We start from the raw sequence: 22,535 nt of genomic DNA, 5'->3' as shown, positions 1-22,535 counted from the left end.
CCAACTCAACTCAACTTTATGATCTTTATCTTCAATTAGTGGGAAAACAGCATTTCGAATGAAATAAACGTTGATGCTTAAAAATACATTCTGTTGTCAAAACTGAGAATCATTCGGTTTTGTGCTTATGTGATGCTACGTGAATATACAGTGAAATCCATGTATGCGCAAAGTTAACGTTTTGAGAAAACGTTATTTAGAACTCCAGATCTTAATTATAATGTTGGAAAATGAAGGTTAGATTAAATATTTATAGTTATTTATAAGTCGAAAAGTAATTCGTTCTTTCCACACGATAAAATCGATTAATAACTTGTATAAGGTAAAAAGACTCAAAACTGCACACGCTTCTGGCATACTGCTCCACGAAAAATTTCTCTCCTGAAAAGTGCTCCGCGACTATAAAATTTTGGGAACTCCTGCGTTATAGTGTACTCAATATTTTGTTCTCTTCCCGATATTTTAACAATAGTCGTTAGTAGTAGGCGTTTCTTTTTACACGGTGAAAGATATAGCAGCGTAAAACAGATCATGGAAGATGTTGTTGAAGAGTAGTGTAGTTTCTTGAAATACGAAGTGCTTTCGTGCTGGTTGTCTTGACCAATCTCTTTTTCTCTTCTTCACCAGAACCACCACCACCACTCACTGCCCTCCGGGGTCTTCGCTTCTTCTTTGCCCTTGGCGTACGGCGGCTTCGCGTTCGTCTCCAGGAAGTACTGTCCGCTGGCGCTGAAAGCAGAATCAAACTCTTAGGGAGATTTCACACCGAGGTTACAAGAGCCAAGTAACCCTTTATTCTATGCTCAGTTTCTATGATGTGGTCATCGGGTGATGATATGAATATTAATTGCTCTAATCAGTTTATAAGTCATCAGAAGAAAACGGAAGAAGTGACACTGTTACATGTAAATCATGCTGTAAAATGTGTGCAAGTTATTAAAACTCAGGAGAGGCATGTTGGTAAAATATGTCAAGATATGCCTTATCAGGCTCGTCTATTTCGGCTAATTTTTATCAGATACGTAAAGATCTCACCCCAGTATTCGATCCAATGCCGAATATATATATATATATATATATATATATATATATATATATATATATATATATAATAACATAAAGTCCCTGCACCTACTGATAAGCCAATACTTATTTTTAACTTGGTAATACCTACATAATGCATAAACCAATGTGTAATGGTAACTATGACAGGGAATGAAAACTAATTCTGTGCCATTTATGTTACAGGTAACAGAACATGCCACCAACGCTTCGCACAGAAGAACGAGCAAGAATTGTTGCAAGGTACGAGGTTTAGAAATCAGTAAAGGATTTTTCTATTTCCACCCGAACATGGTTTCTGCAAATTCCATTGAGTCCTCGGAAAAGATTTGCTCGACGTAAAGAGGCTTTGAGGAACGGAAATGTAATTCTTTTTCAAAACAATCTCAATGGCATAGCGTGATAGCTCGCTCTCTCTCTCTGCTGACCTCAAGGATGGACTTTTGAGGGCTTCTTTCAAACATTTCCCCACACGTGTGTAATATTCTCTTCCGATCTTCGACCAGTACGTCCATCACAGAACCTATTCTTACTGTGACATTTTTTGATGATTTTTGGATTCAACGTTGCATTTAGACCATTCTCAGTTCTCCACCAATGCTGGACTTGAACTACCGATTTCCAAACCTCGTATCTTGCAGCAATTCTTGATCGCTCTTCTGTGCTACGCGTTGGGGGCATGTTCTGTTACCTGCAACATAAATGGCACAGAATTAGTTTTCATTCCCTGTCATAGTTACCATTACACATTGGTTTATGCATTATGTAGGTATTATCAACTTAAAAATAGGAATCGGCTTATCAGACACTCTGTATATTCCCTAATGAACAGTGCAGTGTCTAAAAAGATTTCAGTCTATTCTTGAAAGAACACAATGAATATTAATGCACTAACCAGGAACGAATTGTATGCAAAATTGTTAATTGCACGCTATATTTAAATTGAGTTATACTTAAATGTAGTATACACTTAAAATTACTCCTCAAACTCCTGTACAGTGATGGACACTTCCGGGTTGTAACAATTTAATTGGAAATTAATGGGATTGTTACAACCCAGAAGTGTCCGTGACTGTACAATGTAGTCTGTACTTACATGTGGTTTATATTTATATGTAACCCTCATTCTCATGTATATAAGTTATTGATATTAATAAAAAAAGTGGTGAGCGCACTACGACGCCATGGGTCATGTGTTCGAATTCCGGATAGGACATGGATATTTGTGTTTGTCCTGAATGAAAAGTAGAGAATTGAGTTTAATTGATATGAGATTGATGTGTGAGGAAAACTGTCACTTCGGGGTTTCTTTTAAAAATGAAGAAAGTGGTTAGCACAGCGTGCTGCGACAGGATAACGTCCGGGGCGTATCCGGAAATAAAATTTGGGGTCCAGGCAGGGGTGCCCATTCTCAAATGCATGTCATAATCCCCATAAAGTTTTAAATTAAGACTGTGTACGGCAGTGATATATTAATAATACTATCCTATTAAATATTAATAATTATAATATTACTAGACACACACACGCTGACAAATAATGTTTTGTACTGCCTGGTGCACAATGCAATATATTGTTTCTAGTATTTCACCACTGCATGCATTATTCTGACAAAAAAAAACTTTACTTACTGTACCAAAATAGTTTCTCACGGTGGAGTTCGACATGGCTGAAGACAGGGCTACATTTATCGTATGACTGGCAGAGTGCCACTCACATCATAATCTTGACTCATTAATTTATTTCATGTCAAGATCAAGTATGTGGCATTGTTCAAGAAGAACTGTCAGATTTTCAGCTGACATATTACTACCCAGTGTGATACACAGGTGTGCCCTTCCCCCGGTATCCCCCCAAATCATATAATTCGCACCCTCAAACCATATCGTAATCCCTTATTTCTAAGCTTTTTGTTCCAAATGATGCACCTGCTTTAAATTAAGCAGTATACCAACACTAAGCATTATATTTTAAGAAGTGATATTATTAATGAATATCGCTTATGTCTTGTAATGCAGCATAAAACTTTACATTGACCTCAGTAAAGCGCGAAGCACACCTTCTTGCAATACACTTTTGCGAGCGAAGCGAGCAAGAAAATTTTTTCATACATTTCTTTGCAGGCTTTCAAGAATATTAATTTAATGGCGTGTCAATACTTTCTTAGGATCCCGAGATATTTAGTCCTTTTCCAATTTCTCTTTTGGCAGGTTCGGGGTCGAATACGTGCGAATACCATATCGCTAAATACAATCTCCAAAATTTAATGTTGGAACTCTCTCTTCGCTACAGAAATCGCTTGACAATCTAAGATTTAACACTTCTCAAGTGCTTCATATGTCTCCATTTATATTTAATACTCAATTCCCATTCCATAATCTAAGACCTAGAGTTGGATACTGCCCCCCCCCCCCCCCAACGCTTAATTCAGAATCTCCCCAGAATCCACCTGCTAATTAAGGCTTAATATAAATGTTAAATTTTACATTATTTGAAGGGAAATAATCCCCTCCAAAAATCTCGATTGTGCAGCCTGCGTCATAATCCCCCCTGTGGGCACCCCTGGTGTTACATAAGAACTTTTAGTGGATATTACTTTCAAATCCACAAATAATACACACAGAGAGAATTGTTCTGTGTCTGCTACAGCATGTCTCATCGGGAAGTATTATGAATCAACCATAGTATTTTCAAAATTTTGGAGGGGGATCAGGACCCCCTGGATAACGGGTTCGAATCCCGGCCGGGCATGGGTGTTTTCTGTAAGTGTCCCTTCATAAATTTCATCATATCATCACTGACCTTCATCTTCGCGATAACCCGAGAGTGACTTAAAAGCGTAGTAAAATAAACCAATCAATGTAAAATAGAAATTTTCAACCTTTTAAATCTTTAACTGTCAGCAGAAAGTTAAACTTAAATGATGTTATACAACAACGAACAGCAATAACAAGTAAGACTTGAAGCTTTCCTGGCGACGAATGACGAAAAGATTCTCTCTGGCTATCGACCAGGTGAGTTGAACTCACTCAACTCACCTGGTCGATAGCCCGAGAGAATCTTTCCGTTAGCAATAACAACCTCCTTTCACTTACTTGAGGAGTACGTATTCGCCCATTAATATTTTCTCGGTGTCGTTGAGGCTGCAAAGAAACAGCTTGTGGTAGAACCAGTTGCAGCCAGGACTGGCCCAGAAGCCGACGTCTGTGGTGATGGACTCAGCGTAGTACTTTGGCGCTCTGTTGTGGGCGCAGCTCGACGAATCTAGGGACAAGGAGCAACCACGTTGTTTAGAATATTCAGGGTACACTTCCAGGCAGGTCTTTACTATATGCGAACTCTATTATCAAAATGAAAGTAATATTTGAAAGGTGTAAATAAAAGACAGCGAAGTCCACAAATCGTGGATTTTCAAATTACAGAAGCGCGCTACAATATTGCAACGAAACTTGAATTTACGAATCCGTCATATGGAGTGAAAGTACAGTAAATATATGCAAGGTATCGAAAAAGTTGCATTTCGAGATATATATATATATATATATATATATATATATATATATATATATATATATATATACACACCCCCCACCCCCCCCCACACACATATATATATATATATATATATATATATATATATATATATATATATAAATTCAGAAGGTATATCCTGCGTTAGAACACTATGACAATCGTGTTGGCGTGGGCAACATCACAAAGCAGTACGACTGAAGTATACCTCACTAAAAATATTTTTTGTGGAAATTGATAATAATGAAGCTGCTGTTACACTTCATTATTATGCTCATATCAAAAATCACAGTTCGAGATCCCTCAATGAAAACGAGATAGGAAAATGAAAAATTTTTACTTAAGAGGGCAAGATCTCGCAGGCTAAAAAGTCACCGTTAACAAGTCATTAGTTGAAAATTAAAATATTGACATATTTATTATGAATCTAAAAGAATTTAGAGGAAAACTCTGCCAGTATATTCCATTGTAAACCACACATCACCTTCAAGTGTTAAAATTGATAATTTCTATAATTTCATTATATCCTATTTATTGATATGTTTATTATAATTATTAGATAATATCGTTTTCATATTAGATATATTAATAACATTACGTTACATATACAAATTTGTGAACATTGAAATGCTTTACCCTCGTACTAGCTGTTGCAGGTAGTCTATAACTTTATTTATGGATGTACAAAAATCAGTTTCGCTGTAAATCTTCCGTTTTAAGCTGTTTTGTTAGCACGCTGTAATTGGGCAGTTGCCTGTTTTATTCTTTATAATAAATAATGAAATATTTTTTAAGACCAGCGGAGTATATTTGTCTGTGTTTGATATTAGGCTATTTATTTATCAGGAAACTTTCATATGGCATACGTGCGAAATATTATTAGAATGCATACTACAGAAGGTTGTTCGCTTCATATCCGACCATTTTTGACGGGTACTCACCTTAAGAGATACCGCGCCGCCACCACCGATCATGTTCTATTTGACCCCCAGCATTGTGGATTATCGCTTGGTATCTTAGTTTCCATTGCAGCAAGTTCCGGCGCAGTACAGGCATGGGAATTCTGTCCCACTCCTCCCTGCAAGCTTTCCATAGACCATCCAGGGTGCACGGGCGGCGATGTTGAAGACGTCGTTTCAACAGTCCAAATGCGCAAAAATCCATTGGACTGGCATCTGGGCTTTCCACAGGAATGTCTTCAAACGGATTGACACGAATTCCTAATTCCTCTGCCATTTCCTGATAAAAACGTAGTGATGTTCTGGCGGTATGACTCGAAGCCTTGTCCATTTGGATCATCACCTGGTTCGCGTCCATTCCATACAATTGTGAGATGTCTCTCCGATAGATAGGTGTCAGAATGGAGTCTTGGAAGTATCTGGCATTCACCTTCGCGTTTCTGTCCACCTTGCGTATCATCATATCCGAATCCCGTCACAACCATAAAGACACGCGGGAAACTTTCCCTGCACTGACGAACAAAGTTGCTGCGCCCCTTGCCGTCAATGTCACGGTATGTGATCGCCCGAATGTGACCACCAGCAGTGAGATGGACATATGCTTCATCCATTGTGACAACTTTCTTCCATTTGGAACCCGCCAGGTACTTTTCATACAGTTTCCTGCAGTTCGTCTTACGTTCGGCAATGTGACGCGGTAGAAGGTGGTGTACACGGGCCTTCCGCACACACTTCAACCTGAGGCGCTTGCGAATTTTTTTGTTCACAGTTGACGGTGCGAGGTGAAATCTGTGAGCCATATCACGTTGAGTCGGGGGATTTTCTTGGCACGCCAATCGACGGATCCCCCTTAGCACTACGGGTGACACTTTGCTTGCAGCCCTTCTCCTGGTGGTTTTCGTGGGTGAATAGTTCGCAAGGAGAGCCTGTTATGTGTAACGGGCCACCAGCGACGTGCACTGAGGAGTAGCTGGTCTAGCAGAGATAGATTAATCAATCTCACATCTCTAATTATTTTCAAATCACAATATTTATTTTCTTGTTAAAGCCACAGTTCATATGCAACACTTTCTTTTTCACGCGCTTCTCGTCCCTCGGTGTGATCCGCGGACAAAACTGGCCTAGCTCGTTCTTCTTCCGCCTTAGCAGTTCCAGGTAGAAACGGGTTTCCGAAGGAAAAGGGAAGATTTCTGCCTCTACCTCCCTTGCCCCCTCGCCCCCGCTGCAATGGTGGAAAGCCCGTGCTTTCAGGTCCCTCAGTCTATCTCCTATAGGACAGATTCCTTTGTAAATTCTCTAAAGAACTCAAGGGAAAATTTTCTGCAGTACTTATGTTCTCTGTATTTACACAACCTTTTACACGTTGTACAATATGTATGTATAATATGGGATGTAGTTTTATTATTTATGAAATGGGAACGTGTTATGTGCAGACAATAATGTTATGCTTTCTTTATATATTTGTTTCTTTGTTTTTCAAATATGGAATATATAATGACTAAATTACTAATATTTGCTCAGGTTCTCTCTCGCTCTCGTTTTAGTAGTGTTTTTTTTTTTAAATATACTAATCTCTTGGCCTCCAACGGATGTATTTATTTGGGCAAGAGATCGCACATTCATATTGTTGTTGGTTTGGTTTATTTTACTTCGCTTTTCTGCCACATTTGGTTATCGCGAAAATGAGGATGATGTGATGAAATTAATGAAGGGACCTCGAACAATCCAGGCCGGGATTCGAACCCGTGATGAGCGTACATTCTTGATTCTGTGTTGTACTCTGCAGTGAATAATGAAAGAATTTGAAATGAAAAATGTATCTCGGAACTCAATTAGCCAAATGAATATTATTGAAGAAACTACAAGAAAGTGTGTTTTGTTACCTGTTTTGTTTCTGTGCATAAAGTGGACTTAAAACACCAAATCAAATAACCGTGGGGGAATGATTATCACAGCGCGCTACGGGTTCGAACTCCGACCTGGGCAAGGGTGTTCTTTGTGTTTGTCCCTTCATTAATTTTATCGTATCATCTTCGCAATTAACCAAATGTTTGGTTGGTTGCTTGATTTGGTTTATTTTACTTCGCTTTTCCGCCACTTTTGGCTAATCGCGAAGATTATACAACATAATTGATGAAGGGGCACACTCAAAGAATACCCATGGCCAAGCCGAGATTCGAACCCGGGATCTCTGGCTTAGTAGTCAAATCATTTATTTTTTATTTTCAAATGGGTGTGGGCGTTACGTGTACTTTTTTTAAGTACTTATTCATCATTTTGCAATCTCTTCCTGTTATTGACGTTCTATTTTTAGGAATACTGGGCCCTAAAGGGAAGAGGGGTATGAGCCACAACAACCCCCCCCCTCCGCCCCTTGAGCACGCCACTGATTGCTACCCCAAGTGTCGACGTCACCGCACGTCACTGCGGGCCACAATAGCTTTCGCAGTAGTCACAACGAGTGTTAACCCATTCTCCCGACACTGTTTCACAATGCGTACGTATGAAAACTTAGCATGCAAAAGGGCCATTACGTCACCCTCCCAATACCGGTTGATTTTCGGCGCCATTTGATAACATTCACTACCAACACTCACGCACCTACAAAGTCAGACACAACACTGCTCCCGCCAGCAGACCCATAGTTCCAGCATGATACGCCAGGTGGCAGCACCGAATCGACAATGGTCGGATATAAAGCGAACAACCTCTGTATAACAACATTCTGGAACATTGAAATAAATGTGTAAAGCAAAATGTATAAATGAAGGAGTTCGATTGGAATTAATATAGTACATTTTCTTCCTGATTTATTGAAGAGTCATGTAGCTTCTTACCTCTATAGTATGTACCATTAACTCAGTGTCGACCTCGGCTAGCACACTTCCTAGACTAGATCAAAGTAAGAGACTGACCTGAGTAGTTCCTTTCCTCCCCGCAACCCGGCTGGTAAGTCCCGCCATTGACGTAGAAATCCACGTGTCCGTTCGGTCCAACCTTTCCCATGTTACCTGCATTCGTGTGGATCACATCTACGAATTTAGCGTCAGATTTATCAAGAAGTTTTGACTTAAAAACTGTAGCAAAATTTGGCAGTGCTGGATCTAAGCCTGTAATTAGAAATTTGTTTCAACTTCAAGTAGTCTCGTTTCGTTAGCCCAGGCAACCTTAAATATTTAAGCCATGATCTGAGTTCAAGTCTCAGTCAGGCCATGGTGTTTGTTATTTCATCAGTCTCATTCATGCATTATCATTATTCTTTCTTTTGCCCCGATTGATTTAAACAGTTGGAAATGAGACATAGAATAACATGCAAATTAAGTAGCCTATACGAAAATTTAAGATAAGTGTCTCTTATGAACGTCAAAAAACATTAAAATTCATAACTACTGTGCTTGTTGCTACGAAATTTTGGAGTTTTGCGGGGAAGGTGGAAAAATTTCATGGTAATTTATTGACTTGTAGTGCATCAGTGGCAAAGCATCATTCTGTAACAACCATTACATTTAGTAGCTGAACTTTCTCTCTTAAGTAATTATAAATTCAATTTAGCATTAGCTCGTACGCCTAATCAACGAGAACCAAGGAAAGTAAAACCCCGTATTTAACGAACACTTACCTCACACAACGAATATTTCAAACTGTGTGTATATATATATATATATGTTATTTTAGTCTCGTTTTGGAAAGTCCGTATGTACAATTGTGTATGTGTGCGTATATGTTTGTTAATGTGTCATTCATTGTATTATCTTAACATTTTATTTCTCATTTATGTTAAATTCATTCATGCTATATATTTGATTTTTATGTTATAAATATATGTATTGTAACATTAATTTCCAGAGTTAGGTCGTAGAGCAGCCTTAGGCTGAACCTCACTCTGAAGCAAATAAAAATACTTTTCTATTCTATTCTATTCTAAAATACGTTTAAAAACTGATAACTTTGGTAAACTTGAATTTATGTCCCGGGTAGCTCAGTATCAACCTCTGTCAGCACGAGTCCTGGGTTCGACTATATGGATGTCTGTCCTGGATGGGAAGGTAGAGATAGAGTAAAACTGATGGGAGAAAAATGGAAGACAGATGAACACAGGGGAAATTTGCGCTTCGGGGGCTAAAAGTTGGTACAGCATGGCCAGAGACCCATGTTCAAGTCTTAGTCGAAGCTAGAATTCGTTTCAATTTCAAAGCAGCGGATCTCCACTGTGAGCCAAATTATGAAGCAATAGCTAACTAACTAATTCTCTAGTCTTCTTAAACCCGAAGGTTTATGGCTGCAGCAACACAAGCCTTCCATCTGTCCTATCCTGGGCAAGATCAATCCAATCTTTTCCATCCTTGCCGATTTCCTTTAGGTCCATCTCAACATTATCCCTCCATCCTCGTCTTAGTCCTTCCTATTGGTCTTTTACCATCAGGTTTTTCAACAAGATTTGATTTGATTTGATTTAGTTTATTTTACTTCGCGTTTTGTGCATCTTGCCTAATTTGTGAAGATGGGGATGAGTGATGAAATTATGAATGGACATTCACAAACAACCAAGCCCGAGCTGTGTGCTAACCACTCGGCCACAGGGTCCGGCAGGTATCCCAACAAGAATCCTGTAAACTCTCCCATTCGAGCCACATGGCCTGCCCACCTAAGTCTTCTTGATTTAATTACGTATTTTAATAATATCTGGGCAGGAATACAGATTGTGCAGTTCTAAATTATGTACCCTTCTCTACTCACCTGTCTCCTCATAACAGAAGGATATATGTATACCTAGGTAGAGACAACAGACATGTCTAAAATATGCCCCGAAAACTGAATTGTGAGGTATTATTCATAAAAAACTTGAAATGAAAGCCAAAATGAGTATTTTGACTTCATTAAGTATGTATTACCTTAAAAGGCAATATCTTGTAAATTATACCTGACTCTCCAAGGTCACAGGATTAGTCAAGTATAGTTCTTTAAAACATTTAACAAAGTGCATTGTAAGAGTATAATATTTAGTTTTCTGGCTGAATAGTCCTCTCTTTTTCGTTCAGAACGTTGCATTCATCTTAAGAACATTTAAAATGTTATATGACATTAGAAAATACGTAAATAATATTTATAAAAGTAAAATCCAATCTATACCGCTCTGCATAATGTACGCACCTTAATTTTTCAAATTGCCAATGGAAAAAAGGCGATAGATAAAATGTCATCCTACATTTGGAACTTACTGTAAGTTTGTAAAGAATTATCATCGTTTGTATATAATTGCTATTAAATTGTTGTGGAATAAAAACGTACTGTCTAGGTTATGTATGCAAGATAATTTTGTAAACGTTTACGTACAAAAAGGATGAGGAAAGAGCTTTTAAGGTTGGAATTTCGTATTAAATAAGCTTTCCAACTTTGGAAACTCAATTCCCGTGTGGAATTTGAATAAATTTTGAACTTTCTAGAAATCCGGTAAATATTTGACTGCACAAGTTTGACTGGTTTGGTTGTAGGTTACAATTTTACATCAAGCAAAGAGAGAAAAGTGTACATACATTAATGCAACAAACGTACTAGCCAAACCTATTTATTCGCAATACCAAGATGTAGGAACACCAATCTTAAATGATCTAATTCAAGCCTATGAAAAGGGATTTACTATCACACGGAAAATGAAACTCGTTGAGAATATTAATGCAACATGCAAGCAACTTACTTTAATTAAGAAGTCCAAAGAAAAGAAGCAACAGGAGACAATAAATCTCATGTTCTATCAGTAGATTATTGTTAAAAGAATATCGTATTCTGAAGTCCTTATAATTATATCCCTTTTCGGTAAAGAAGCTAGATATTGGTAAAAACCAAGAGACAAGTTAGACAGGATAACGCGTAAGTTTTAATATACCTAGGAATATCACCGTGCTTTTCATTCATCCCTATAACAACGACAATTTACTTCTAAATGTACCTGGACATGTACTGAAATCGTGTTCGCTGACATGTAAGTTGATAATTATATTTTCCTCTTGTACATACTTGTGATATCTAGAACAGGTTGAGATACGTATCTCGCTCTCCTATATTTTTCCACAGAGGATAAATGTAAATAAAGCAAATATGTTACATGAAATCACAATGACTTTGACTGACTATCAAATGCACTAATCGTTGTCTTTACATAGTAAATTTTTACTTAGGCAACTTGTCTACATTTCCAAATACTTTAAATGTTTGTCACACAAGTGCACGTTTTTATATAGTACGCTAACTACATCGCAATAATCAAAAAGATCTTCCTGTTTTTAACAGAATAATCGACAAAGGGAAAATATAACATCCATTACTGAGTACAAAGGTACAACATTATCCACAATATATTTGTGAAATAGGCTAATAAAATTGAACAAAGTCGTAAAATTCCATTGATGTACATTATATTTCTGTCACGTCATGTCATGGCCTCCCCCATGGTGCAGTGGTAGCGTCGTCGCCTTGTAATCAAGGAGTCTCTGGTTCGATTCCCGGTGGAGGCACATTGCGGTTCGGATCAGACTTTAAACTGTAGGTCCAGTCCGGATTAGCCTTACTGCGCATAAAGTGGACTTAAAACACCAAATCAATAAATCCAATTTCACGTCATGTATATCATCAAGAACATAATTCTTGTAAACTGGAACATAACGTGAAGAAGGAAGTGAATATCCTCTATTGTGACGAGAAAGTAAATGTGTTCAACACGTGAGTCTTGCACTTTGAACTGCACAATTTCAGACAACGTATGAGCAGTAATACGAACATGTAAATAGCAATCAACATTTTTCGTGTTAATAGAGGAATAGTCTATTTATAGTTACAAGGTCGGCATCAATGTAATTAATATTGCCATTTAGCTATGCTCACAAATTCTTAAATGCTGTACTTTGCACTGGTTGAACACAAACAATTATTTGCATCAACATTAATTTGGTCATCCGTGTTTTCTGTTTCATAATCTCCTGTGTCCGAATATAATCACGTGTAATTTTCCTATCTGTAATTAGATATCTGTGGCTGAATTGAATGGATTCGCGCATGCGCAGATCGTTTTGTCGCAACCTGCTCCTTGCGATACCAAATTCCCCAGATATTCGCTGTTTTGTCGCGAACCGTTGCAACGTGACTCAAGGTGACTCGAGTCAAATGTTTCATCCGGTGTGCCACTGCCAATAAGAACCTCATGTTAAACCTTCCTCGAGTTGGTTTGCAAGAAAAATGACTCGTTGCGTCGGGTCGGATCCGGTGTGCGGCTGGCCTAAGAGTACCATAGTAACTAGACGAAGCTTTTAGGTTGTTTGGTTACAGCATCTGGTTAGTGGAGTCTCACTATTAATTGCATTTAAAATTTTGGGTGCGCCAGCACTTAGGCTATTTTGCACCCGCCAAATGATACGGGATCCAGCCCCTTGTCTTATGTAAAATATAGCTAAGAACACAACTGTAATGTCGGGACTAAAATATTCTGACTTCAGTTAAAAGCTGAGGCTGTAAAGGGGAACTCAGCAAACACAAGGATAAAACACAGGACAACACACACATACACAGTCCTACGAAGATTATACTAGCTATGGGTCCAGACGACAGAGCCTCGACAGTCTGCAAACTGCAGTCCAGTGGAAGTGAGGTTGAGAACTGGGTGTACTACGTGGAAGGACTAACGCTTACATCCCGCTACTGATTATGTTATTTTTAGGGCTGAGCCGATATCGATGCCGATGTATCTGTATCGGTCGATACCAGTGGTATCGGTTTCGGAAAGTATCGGTTGGAATTTATTTACACATAACAGCCGATACTTTACCCGGCATATTGGCCTTTCACGGATCCGCGAAAAATGTCGCGTGACATTTTCGCAGTATAATAATGCAAACTTTATTTTCATTTTGCACAAATTTGTACGAAAACTGTATTTTCTATTACATAACATCTATTTTAATATTCTGATACAATTCTTGAATATTCATAATTGGAGAAGAATATTTACACACCGAAATTTATTAATATTTTCAACAAATTTTAATTATTGCAATTTTTAAGTACCGGTATCGGTATCGGTGGTGATCGGTAAGAGTATCGGCATCGCAATCGGTTGAAAGTGGTATCATCTCGGCCCTAGATATTTTTATTATTTGGCTTTCAAATGAAAATTATGTATCTTTTAAACAAAAAAAGAGAAGTGTGTAAAAGAAAATATCATAATTTACGTTCTTTACAAATTATACCAACCTGTTACCCTGGAAAGAATTTTGGGCTTTAAGAAATGAGCCGTGTTCCCAGCAACTTGTGCGCCGAGGCTGAAGCCAATGACGTGAATGTCCTCGAAGGGGATTCCCCCATCGACGAGGTAGTTGATGAAGGCTGCGGTGCACATCGCCACCAGCCGGACGTTGTTGGAGCCTTCCAGGTAGCAGGGGGACCGCACCAAAGGGGAATAGTCCACCGTGAACAGGTTATAGTCTCCCTTCGTAAAGTAGGCTGAAAAGGATTAGGTTATTGCGTGATTAACAATTTCTTCAGAGGCGCAACCACGATTTTTTTTCTGAGGGAGGGGCAAGTACTAGGATAAACGTGCCAATAATAATAATAATAAGAATGACATTATTATTATTATTATTATTATTATTATTATTATTATTATTATTATTATTATTATAGTGGTGGAGGCAGTGTAGAAGAATTGTCAAAGATGTTAATATTCTGGTAAATCACGCAAAAAGGGGGTAGAAGTCGGTGCTAATGCATTTGTGTTGGAACAAGTGATTTAAAGTATTTTTCAACACCTTTAATTTCACGTTAGCTAATAATGGAAAACAAGCACACAAACTGTTTAGCAGCAACAGTCTGAAGTACGTAATTGGTCTTACTTCTCTCTCTGGTAATTAACAATGCATTACAAAAGATTGATTGATGAATTAGTTTTATTTTACTTCGCTTTTTGTGCCACTTTTGACTAATTGCAAAGATGGGGATGAGCGATGATATAATGAAATTGATGAATGGACACTCACAAACATCCATGTCCAGGCCTTGATTCGAACCCGAGACCCCTGGTGTTGCAGCGCGATGTGCTAACCACTTTACCACGGAGGCCGGCTTGTCTTTGTGTACATAATGAAGGAGACCAACATGCCTACATTTTTTTGTGGGAGTTTGCAAGTTGTACTGTATTACAGCGCACGAAATGTATTTAAAAAACGTCATATTATTTGTTTAAAGCAAGTGACTGAAGTTGTAATTATTAGTTTTTCAGAAGTGATTCATTGAGACTTTTTGAAAAATTAGAAAATTTCCCTGAATTGTTTTTTAAAATCCCTGAGATGTCCAGGTTTTCAGATGTGTGAGAACCCAGTAGTATTTGACGAGTTCAATATTCATGCATTATTCTTATAGATGTTATAATTAATGTTGTTAGATGGTGGTACAAACGGGTGCACATTAAACAGAAGGAACAAGCCCAACGGAAATAATTTGGCAAATCTGCACACACCGAGGCACTCTTGATAAGACGCTTGAATAGCAGCAAACAAACTTTCCAGAAACAACTTCAGTAATGAAGGTCATACTTCGCCACCCGTTTGCCGAAAATGTGTTTCAATTCCCCCGCAAGCAGATTTTAATAGGGATGGACGAGAGCGGAAATTTGATATTGCGATATATAGTCAAAAAAATATCGTCACAGAAGATACGATATGATATTCTGTCCGTACATCGCCAAATATCATGACGATATATCGCCGACACTATATATATATATATATATATATCGCCAAAATATCGTGACGATATATAGCCGACTCCCCATACAGCACACAAATATCCAGGAGACGTCTAATAGATGTCATCTGGATATTCGTGCCGAAATTCTGGATATTCATTGGATGTCACGGAATGTCCAGTAGACATCCATAGGACATCCCCTGGATATCCCTATGTTCGTCCAGGGGACATCCATATGATATCCAGGAAGGATGCAACGTCCTCCCCACTACACTAATAACACAGCGCAGGAGTACTGGCACGGGCTGCGTTCAACACACTAAACCGTGCAATTAGGTGGACGAAAAAATTCTACCCATATGTGCTAACCTTTTGTCAGTCGTAGAATATGGACTCAGAATTATCTCAGGGCTTGCTGGGTGTAAGGAAAGATTATACCAGCTTTTTGTATATATATATATATATATATATATATATATATATATATATATATATATATATATATATATACTGCTCGCCATTAAAATTGCAACACCCAGAAGGAAATGAGATAGAAACACGAAACTTGGCAAATATGTACTGTAGTTCATAATAAGATAAGACAATGATTACAGTTAGAACTCGGTGGTGTGACATGTGACACGTAGAACATGGTTGCATAGCCCCAAGGAGCTAGTAGCGTGTACAGCCTCCACGGGCGGCAATAACTGCTGCAACACGGCGAGGCATGGACAGAATGAGTCTATCGATGTCTGCTTGCGGTATGGCGTCCCAAGCGGCTTCCACACGGTGCCAGAGGTCTTCAACATTACGTGCCGGAAACCTGAGTTGGGCCAGCCGGCGACCCACCATGGACCAGACATGTTCAATTGGCGACATATCCGGCGAACGTGCTGGCCAAGGAAGCAGGGGCACGTGGTTAGCTTCCATAAATGCGAGGACATTCCTTGCAACATGGGGGCGCGCGTTATCCTGTTGAAAAGTGGCATTATGCAGTGCATGGATTAATGGGACAGCAACAGGGGTGAGAACCTGTGTGATGTACCGTTGGCTGTTCAATGTCCCTTGAATGCGTACGAGACGCGAACGAACACCTATGACGATGGCACCCCATACCATGATACCCAATGAAGGCCCTGTGTGATGATGCATGATGCAGGCGTCATGAAGCCTAGTGCCACGGTGGCGCCACACGCGTGTACGTCCATCATGATGTTGTATACAGAAGCGGGATTCATCAGAGAACACTACAGCATTCCACTCCGCCATTCATGCACGACGGTCTTGGCACCATCTCAGACGCAAACGCCTATGCTCTAGCGTCAGAGGAATCCGCAACAGTGGGCGCCGGGAAAAAAATTCCCCGGTTCGCCAAACGACGAAGCACGGTTCGTGGGGACACTGGACGTTGTAAAACATCCCGTACTTCATGCGCAATCCTCGTTGACGTGGCCGTTCTGTCTGTAAGGGCCATGCGTATCAGACGTCTGTCCTCTCTTTCCGTCGTCCGACACGGACGTTGTGAACCTCTACGTCGCTCTACAGTGCCTTCCTGGACCCACTGGTTCCATACACGGATTACTGTGGATGCATTCCGTCCTACACGGGCACCGATCTCACGGTAGGATAATCCACATTCACGGTATGCAACACTTCGGCCGCGATCGAACTGGGAAACCTGCTGGAATCGCTGCCGTATTCGACGACGTGACATTGCTGACCGATTTTAACACACTACACTCACGACCATGCACTTTCACTGCTCTTCTGCGTGGCAGGCGCACATGACGCATGACGGCCTTGAACACCTAATTAATTCCTTCTGCACCTCTCCTCTACACACTGTGCACATTTCGTCCGATTCCGATTACTCCTTCTGGGTGTTGCATTTTTAATGGCGAGCAGTTTATATATGTTTATTATAATCTTAACACAAGGGGGTCCGTTAGCACACTTACACACGTGTATTTACCTGAAATCCTTACCACGCGCGTGCATTTACCTGTACCACACACGTGCTTTTACCTGTACTACGCACGTTCTTTTACCTGTGCCGCCTTTGGCCTCGAAAAGATAAGGGAGGGCAGGGAACATCCAATTTATTCCTCGCTGTGAGGCGACAGGGAGAGTATAGGGACCTAATTTTATTTAGGGCTCTCTCCATCCTCTCTCCATTACATTAAGGATTTCCCTTGTCGTTCCTCGTCTCAGAGGGTAAGTGGAGACAAATTTGGTTCCTACATCTACCATGGTCAAAATATACTGGTATCTATGAGACATAGGTAACTTTCCAATTAGGTTGACTGATAAAGGTTCATGAGGATTTTTCTGGTTAATGTGTAGCTTATCCTTCAAAATACCTAATTTGTCCATTTTCGTTTTAGCGCAGGTGAGACAATCCCTAACATGTTTGGCTATATCCATCTTCAATTTAGGCCAAAAATATCTACTCTTAATTCTCTTAAAGGGTTTTAGCCATGCCGAAGTGACCTAGTTCGTCATGGTTCTCCTTTAGGACCCTCTTTTTCAGATTTTCGGGAAGACACAATTTCCAGGAGACTTCATCTCCAGATGTTTTCCTAAATAAGAGGTTTCCATACACTTGATACAATCTTTTCATCCTGGATTCAACTGGGGAGTCGTTAACTTCCTCTTGCCTCAGAATCTTTAAGACCGGCTTGAAGAAATCATCCTCTTCTTGGGCCTGGATCCAATTCTCTACATCCTCCACTTCCCCCCTTTCTTGCCAAACGTAGTTCACGTGGAAAAATTTGGTGTCCTCATCCTTCGTGCTCTCTTCGGATGGATATCGGCTGAGTATATCGGGAACCGTGTTTTCTTTTCCTTGTATATAAATAATTTCAAAAGAGAAAGATTGTAGTTTCAGGGACCATCTGGTGAGTCGACAGTTCCAGTTCCTGGAATTTTGGAGCTAAACTACCCCTTTGTGATCAGTGCAGATTTTGAAATAGCTCCCGCGAAGATAAATCTTGAGATTTTTGCTTACTCCAAAAAGTATGGCCAGGCATTCCAGTTCATGAATGGAGTAGTGTACTTCATTGTTCTTTAGCTTCCTGCTAGCATACTGGATTACAGCTTTCTCTCCGTTCTGCTCCTGAAATAAGACACATCCTAAGCCTTTGGTCGAAGCGTCACATTGTATGCAGAACTCCTGGTTTAAATCAGGTTGAGCCTGGGCAGGAGCGGTTACCAGTTCTTGTTTAAGCTGGTCGAAGGCGGATTGTTGCATTGAACCCCAATTCCATTTAGCAGTTGTAGAGAGTAACTTTAGCAATGGTTCTGTCTTAACCGAAAAATCTTTTATGAATTTCCGTCTCCAATTTGAGAGTCCCAAAAATTTCCTGACATCTTTCTTAGTTTTAGGTTGTGGAAACTTCAGGATGGCTTCGTTGTTTTTCGAGTCTATTTTAATCTTATCTCCCGAAATTAAATAGCCTAAATAAACCAATTCACCTTTTGCAAAGTTACATTTTCGAAGTTTCACCATAAGTCCAACCTCTTCTAATCTATGGAGCACCTCTTCTATATGTTGGATATGGCTGTCGAAAGATCAGAAGATCGTCTATATACACAGTGAGATAACTTTCAGTTTCAGTTCCAAAAACTGTATGCATAACCGACACAAAGGTTGACACAGCATTAGATAAGCCGTAAGGCATCTTCAAGAATTCGTACTGGCGACCTTTGTACGAAAAAGCAGTGTATTTTCGGCATTCTGGTTTCAAAGGAATCTGTAAATAGCCTGAAGCTAGATCTAAACTTGAAAAATACTGGGCTTGTTTAAATATCTGCAGTGACTCATCAATAGGTGGCACTGAGCAGTGGCTCAGTTAGTCTGGCGAGAGATGCGATACAAGGAAGTTGTGCGAACGCTTGCTCGTACAACTCCCGATCACGTGTACGCGTATCCAGTGCTTTACGGAAGTGTCTTGTGGAAGTTTAATACATAGACGTCAAATGGCGATTAAAAGGGTCAACACTCTGAAAATTAATCATCAGAGACAAACCCACGTCGACGGGATTATACCAATGTATTAACGACACATTGAAACTAACACCGGATCAGGTCGTGAGTATCGCGTATTTTATAAATACCTAATGTGCATGTGGCAACCCTGAAATTGAGCCTAACTCTATATGCAACCCACCAACGCCTTGTGTAAATTGGGTTGCCTAGTTTAAAATGTCCTTGTCCTAAAACTTTTGAGAGACACTGTACAACCATAATTGCCAAGTTTAGTAACCGACGCTTTGTGGTTCACAGAATCGAAAGCTTTAAACAAATCTAGGTAGATAACATCTAATTGGCGTTTTTTGCTGAAAGCCTGAGAGTAGTCAGTTGTCAGTTATTAAAACAGAACGATTCGTACTTATTGATCTTCCAGGAACAAATCCATGTAGGTTAATTCTAATTTTATTCTAAAAATTAAAATAGAGTAATTTAAGAACGATATGCTTAAACAATTTACTTGAAATATTAATAATTGAAATAGGTCTAACATTTGATACCTTTATGTTTCCTTTCGTTTTAGGAACTGGAAAAATTGTTACTTCTTTCCATAGTACAGAATATAAGGTATGTTCCACTTGACAGAAACTTGCTGAAGATGCTGCACAAAATATGAGCAAGTAAATTACTGCACCCCTTGCTTAAAACAGCAACTCAATCCAAAAAATACACACACACGCTCTCATGTAGCTCTCATGTATCGAAGATATTTCGCTATTTATATTAAGCAATGACACATCTAGTACATAATTTATGCACAGAAAGTCCTTTAAAAATTGTATGGTTTAGGAAACAAAAAGAAGCAAAAATAAATTTCGCTTGACATACATGTAAGGGTTTTGATCTCTTGTGTGGTTGGCAATACTGCGGATTTCCTCACTGTCTGCGATATGAACAGCTCGGCTGTTGATGCAAGACTGGCATGGAAGATTCTGAGCCCTGTTGTATCGCGGATTGATACATAAAACGTACTGCAAACTTAACCTGTCGCGGGGCTTAGGTATATGCGTTGAATGACTGAATCACTTCTAGGTTTCAGTTCATGAAAATCCTCTAAGATTATCTTCTCATAGATAACCTTTGTCAGTGAGTGAGTGAGTGGTAGAATTTGATGGGGCTTTATGTATATTGCACTCGTGCACTTTAGACCTGCTTTTGACCACGTTTTGTTCGCTCGCAGAAGTGACCTTTGGCTACGTCTTGGGTTCTCTCAACGCTCTTATTATCTATCAAAATATCGGCATGTGTTATTGGAGGAAGTGAAACAAGCAAGTACGTTCACTTGTTTGAAAAGTTTAGAACGTTACGTTATGTGTGTACGGGCTCTAATATTGTACAAATATTCAAAATATTATTGTCTACTTTATTAATAATAAAATTTCCAAATAGATGTTGTAATAAACGAATTCAATAGGGACATGAAATTGGAAAAGAAATATTTACTTCTTCTATTCATGTTGACATTTTTTTTAAAAAAAAGTAAAAATAAGAAAAGTAACTACTCCCCTGTGCTTTACACCACGCCATGAAGGCGTATAGGGGATGTGGAGATTGAGTCCCACACTTTCTTCATCACGGCCGAAGGTGGGGGTGATGTGATCAGCACCACGCTCCTGGCCGCCTTTACTCCGTACAGTTTAATCCAGGTACCCACTATATACGACTCGGGGTGGGCGCCGGAGCCGCTTCAACACGTGGAAAATATCCTGGTTCTCTCCCGTAATTGAAAAATAATTGTTTTCGGTCATTCCTTGCAAATACCGTGCCTCAGTAATTAATAAGTTCATATTTTGAAATATGAAAATTCAAGTATAACTCACTTACCGTAGTTTTCGCGGTGAACATATTTTTTTTTAAGTTCCTTAGCAACGTCCGTTTCCACGGTCAATAAAAACACATGGCAAACTCGAATTCTTATACCTCTAAACATTTTGTTTAAAACAACCATGATGTAGATATTTCTATTGAGTACCAATATCTATTTACTTAATCTTCTTATGTGGATGTCACTCTTGTTTGTAGCACGTCTTCTAATTTGGAATTGAATCATCTGTGTGATGTTGATCTTAGAGAAACAATGTAGGATTTTCTTGCACCTGGAAGAGAACATTGTTAGGGAAGTCAAGAAAGGGCATTTTAACCCTTAGAAAAGGCGTTAGTGTGTGACTTTTAAATTTTCGCGTTGTTTCCAGATAATTTCATGAGATGTCGCATTTTCTTGCCTCCGGGATTACTTAATGGAGAACATTTATGTCAGAGAGTGAGTTTTGGGATTGGGGCTTTATATTGCAACGTCCTCCCACGTACACACAACTACAACACACTAGTCACTTCAGTTAGGAGGGCGGCCAAAGTTTACCCATTAATGCTTAACTTCTTAACAGTCGTTGAACACAGACTCGAATAAATATTTCAGGGCTTACTGGGATAAGGAAAGGTTACATATATACAACTTTATATATACAGGGTGATTGGTAATTCGACCTATTCCTGGAAAGAGGTAATACTAGAGCACATTTGCAACAAATTTATCCGACTTGCGATCAAAAAAATACTAATTGTGAAAAAACTACAACACCCTGGGCACTTAATCGACATGTTGCTAACAGCTGACGAATGAGTGACTACTGGGAAAAATATTCATGCCCAAAATTCCCATACCCACAGAAAGAAACAGTCATTGGAGCACACGTCATGAAGAAATTTGGAAATTATCGTTTAAATCGAAGAGGATTACTCAAAATAATGGTAACACACTTAGCGTAAAAATTACGGGAAAAACTTCCTCGTTTCATAAGCTCTCCAAAAAGTTTCAAATGTTGTCAACTGGCACACTGGTTTGGTTTGTACACCCTGAAAGATTGATTGATTGATTTGATGTTTTAAGTCCACTTTATGCACAGTAAGGTAACTGGACCTACAGTTTAAAGTGGGATCCGATCAGTTCGAACCACTTTGTCCCTTCAACGGGTATCGAACCCGGGACCCCTTGATTACAAGGCAACGACGCCATCGGGGAGGCCCCCCTGAAAGAATTTGACAGATACAAGGTGCTGCTGTTGAAGAAACCTATTTCCTAATAACTCAACACAAAAAATTGTTTACAAACATTATTTTCCTTTATGAAAGAATTTAAATCACTGGAAACCTATTGTACTCGTATTGATATTTGCTCTTGGTAATCTTTCAAATTAAATTAAATGTTTTTAAAATGAGTGTGA

The 22,535-nt window shown here is 39.2% G+C and overlaps 1 protein-coding gene across 1 annotated transcript; it reads right to left on the bottom strand.

Annotated features, from left to right (window-relative positions):
• Positions 1-422: 422 nt before the first annotated feature.
• On the bottom strand, positions 423-18,534 carry LOC145988118 (lipase member I-like). Its single transcript, XM_083122950.1, has 6 exons — positions 18,292-18,534; positions 17,333-17,348; positions 13,794-14,042; positions 8,468-8,662; positions 4,158-4,326; positions 423-729 (listed from the first exon to the last, which is right to left on the bottom strand). The coding sequence occupies exons 1-6, from the start codon at positions 18,532-18,534 to the stop codon at positions 621-623; spliced, it is 981 nt and encodes a 326-aa protein (XP_082979076.1). The 3' UTR covers positions 423-620.
• Positions 18,535-22,535: the final 4,001 nt, after the last annotated feature.

This window comes from Lepisma saccharinum, chromosome 5, assembly GCF_977018435.1.
Source record: "Lepisma saccharinum chromosome 5, izLepSacc3.1, whole genome shotgun sequence".
Classification (NCBI taxonomy): Eukaryota; Metazoa; Arthropoda; class Insecta; order Zygentoma; family Lepismatidae; genus Lepisma; species Lepisma saccharinum.
This window is presented reverse-complemented; position numbering and strand designations above follow the sequence as displayed.

Bases quoted from the DNA above. Each gene is read 5' to 3' on its own strand.
- LOC145988118 (XM_083122950.1), bottom strand. From the start codon at position 18,534: ATGCAACAATCCGCCTTCGACCAGCTTAAACAAGAACTGGTAACCGCT. The intron at 8,663-13,793 runs GTTGGTATAATT...TTCTAATTACAG, and splicing joins AATTCTTTCCAGGGTAACAG to GCTTAGATCCAGCACTGCCA. The intron at 4,327-8,467 runs GTCAGTCTCTTA...CCTTGTCCCTAG, and splicing joins GGAGGAAAGGAACTACTCAG to ATTCGTCGAGCTGCGCCCAC.